Here is a 3,422-nt window from a genome sequence, read left to right as displayed (position 1 = left end):
GTTGCAGTCTTTAAGAATCCAATTACATGACCAGGCCAGCAACGATTGTCGTTTCAAGGTGCTCTTATGCGAAGGGGCTTCGATGCCCTGGGCTTCATGGTTGAGAAAGGAGGAAACGGTTGCAGTCGATGCGAGCATACACGTAACACGTGCTGAGGATGCTGTTGGTTGCAGGGAGAGAGCAGAGAGTCGAACAACAGATGATGCTAGTTATGAACTTGCGCCATATTTCAAAACAATGGTGTGAGTTTTTGCACATGAATGCATTCAAAGTGGAAAAAACCCTAAATAGCAAGCCCGGTTGTCATGGACCTGTCTTCCTTTCTGCTGTTTGCTTAATAGCAGTGCGAGGAGGCGCACCCTGTCCCGTAGGCATTCAAGATCTTGAGGTAGTCCTTTCTGTCGGCATAGGCATTGTAGGAGACAGACTGGTGCTTGTGTGCGGGAGGGTCCTGGAAAGGCTCGATCAACAACTGATCTTCACACCGCAACAAAAGACACCTGATAGTAAGAATCGTCGTAAGCAAAGGAGTGGTCCCAGAAGAGCTTTCTCATGTACATATGATCAGCATAGCCCTCGTTCTGAGTTTTCCTGCAAGGAATCGTTTCAACGCTTGTTAGGAGTATCTCAAGGCAAACTCACGCCCAGGGACGGTAGTAGTACAGCTCCTGAAACTGCGCGACGGTCTGGAACTGTACACAAGTGTCAGCTGAAGGTACAAGAGATGGTGTTGTGTTGCTACAGCCACGTTCCTATCATGCAAAAAGTCTCATGGCAACATGGCTCTTCGAGCGTGAAACAAGCGAGTGGACATGAAAGTAACACTCATCATGGGGGTGAAAGCAGTTGCTGCCTCCTGTTGGTGTTGATCCTCTTCAACAGGAAACGAGCAGCTCCTGCGCGTCCTTTGGTTGAAGATGATAATATAGCACAAGATTAAGAAGTCTGAATGTTAACTCGTGTTGGCCACCGTTTGAACTCTCGTGTTCTTTCACTTGAAGCCTGTTCACAACTTGGGGCCAAAAGTACACTTGTTCTTCGAGGAAACAACATCCCCACACATCATATATGATCCAACAATTCACATGTCATCATGTCTGTGTTCATTCTCTATCTCATTACCACCATCCTCTCTATCATCCTCTCCCGCCATGCCATCTTGCACCTACACACACACCCCGAACTCACCATAGCGACTTTCTTTCTCAGCCGGAAATAGATCAGGCACAGGACCCTCCCCGCCACCGGGCTTGTAGTACCGGCGTCTGCTCTCAGTACCACACCCACCCCCCTCATACTATCCGATCTACCCCCGGGTCCGGCAGCCTTGAACCGTCTGGCAAAGTGCGGCCAGTGACGGTCCGACCCGGGTGACCGCACACTGGCACGGGCCGGGGAGTGCCCGGCCGCCAGTGCTCGCCGCGGGCCCCCGGGGGGCGGCCGGGCGGCAGCATGAGCCCGGACCGGTCACTGCCACCGGTGGGTCACCCGGCCCGGCGGTGCCGCGGGGCCGGCGGCTCACGCCGTCCGATGGTCAACGGGCCGCGGGCGCATCGTCCCGGGCGATCATCAGCGGCCGCCCGGGGCCCGGGGGCGAGGCTGCTGGCAACGTCCCGCCCCCGGGCCGAGTCCGCGCAGCCGCACGGTGACCGTCGGGCCGGCTGGCGGGGGCCCGTACCTTGCCGCAAATGCCATTCAATATTATCGGGGGGTGCACTGTACCGGCTCCAGCGGGGGCCCGACGGTACTCATAGATGAGTAAACTTGGCCACGGTGACTTGAATCCTCGTACTGATTTTTAACTTAACTTTGAGTAAAGAAATTTTCCGGCGGGCTACTCGGCGGCGAACCCGATTGAATCGATTTAGTACACAATGACTTTTTTTACTGACATATATTGTACTACGGCAGCCAGTGGACCCCCCCCAACTCGGGTTCTCACTGGCACGGTGCCTGCAAGTTACTAGGGGTACTGACCCAGGCTGTTAGCCGGAACATCGGCTCCCAGAACTGGGGGGTCGGGGGTCCGAGCAACAGACCCTACCCCTCGAACCTTTCACCCTCACTATCTAGACATATAATTAGGTACTGGTACGGGTAGGTTGTCTTATGGACCCCCGTCACTTGACGTACAGGGTGTGTGATGCTCAGTACCATAAGGTGGGTAGTGAGGAATGTTGGTGGTGGGTGGTGGGTACCACCCCCCCCTCTCCCTCGGAAGCAACTCCTCGGACAAACTTCAAGTTGAGCTCGTTGTAAAACTACAAAAGTACCAGGATGGGGACATTTATAAATTACTACCTGAAAGTTTCTCTGTTTTTGTACTGAAGTTTATGAGAGTACAGATTTTTGGGTGAATGTATCACGATGCCTTTTCTCTCATTACAAATAATTTGTACAAGTTATATGAGATTAAAAATATATTACAGCATGCTATGTACCAGAGAAATTGAAGACACATTTATCAGGTACAAATTTCATGATCGCTAAAATAGACTTGTAGAACGAAGTCAAAAGATGCCGGCGCCCGACGGGATGATGATGAGGGAGGTAAGGAAGAGGAGCGAAGAAGTTGCAAGAAGAGGGAGAGGAAGAGAGAGAGAGGGGGAGGACGTGGACGAGGAGGGAGAGGGAGAGGGAGAGGGAGAGGGCGAGGGGTGAGGGGACGAGAACAAGGATGGGGAGGGGGAGGGAGAGGGAGAGGAAGAGGTAAGTCAGAGCGATTTTCCAGCAAGTCAGAAAGAGGGAGAGAGTGAGGGTGAGAGTAAGGAGGGGATAGAGTAGCAGGCAAGGTAGAGGAAGGGAGTGAGTTAAGGCAGAGAATCAGGTATGTAGAGAAAAGATCCAGTTTTGATGCCAGTAGCTGAAGAGTGGAGGGCGGGGGCAAGAGGAGGGGAGACCAGAAAAGATCAGAGCAGAGCAGTCGTATCAAGCGAGCAGGAGGTATTCGCACAACGAATCTGAGGAGGGAAGGTAGAGCAGAAGGCATTCTGACGAGTCGCTAGCCTAGTAGAACGGGATGAACGACAACTTGTGTACGATAGCAATCGTAGAATCTGCAACAGATCTGACTTCCTCTGCTCAAAACACTGAACGTGCTCTTTGTGCAGACAAGCCCAGTCCCGATATCAGGCCTCATGATGACAAGCTCTATCCAAGAGTTTCAGGTGTGAAGAGGACGAGAGGTCGTGTAGAGTGAATCCATCAATCTCCTCATGTTCTTCACCTCTTCTTCTTCCTCCTTTTGTTCTCTTCTGTCGTCGATCACATGCTGCCTGCTCCAACTACTCACCCTCTTACTTCCATCCCTCCCCGCCACCTCTCACTCGTCCACCTCTTTTTCTCTCCCTCTCCCCGTCCCCGCCCAGTCTGCCCCTGCCCCCCGCACACCCACCACGAACCTCCCCTCCCTCTCTCCCTC

The 3,422-nt window shown here is 53.0% G+C and overlaps 1 protein-coding gene across 1 annotated transcript; it reads right to left on the bottom strand.

Annotated features, from left to right (window-relative positions):
- Positions 1–335: 335 nt before the first annotated feature.
- On the bottom strand, positions 336–1,192 carry GUITHDRAFT_115430 (hypothetical protein; the record flags this gene model as incomplete). Its single annotated transcript, XM_005825387.1, has 4 exons — positions 336–452; positions 502–592; positions 644–693; positions 1,190–1,192. 4 exons carry the CDS (start codon positions 1,190–1,192, stop codon positions 336–338), a joined length of 261 nt encoding a protein of 86 aa, XP_005825444.1.
- Positions 1,193–3,422: the final 2,230 nt, after the last annotated feature.

Source organism: Guillardia theta (assembly GCF_000315625.1).
Source record: "Guillardia theta CCMP2712 unplaced genomic scaffold GUITHscaffold_84, whole genome shotgun sequence".
Taxonomy (NCBI): Eukaryota; class Cryptophyceae; order Pyrenomonadales; family Geminigeraceae; genus Guillardia; species Guillardia theta.
Note: the sequence above shows the minus strand (reverse complement) of the source record. Positions and strands in the feature narration are given on the sequence as shown.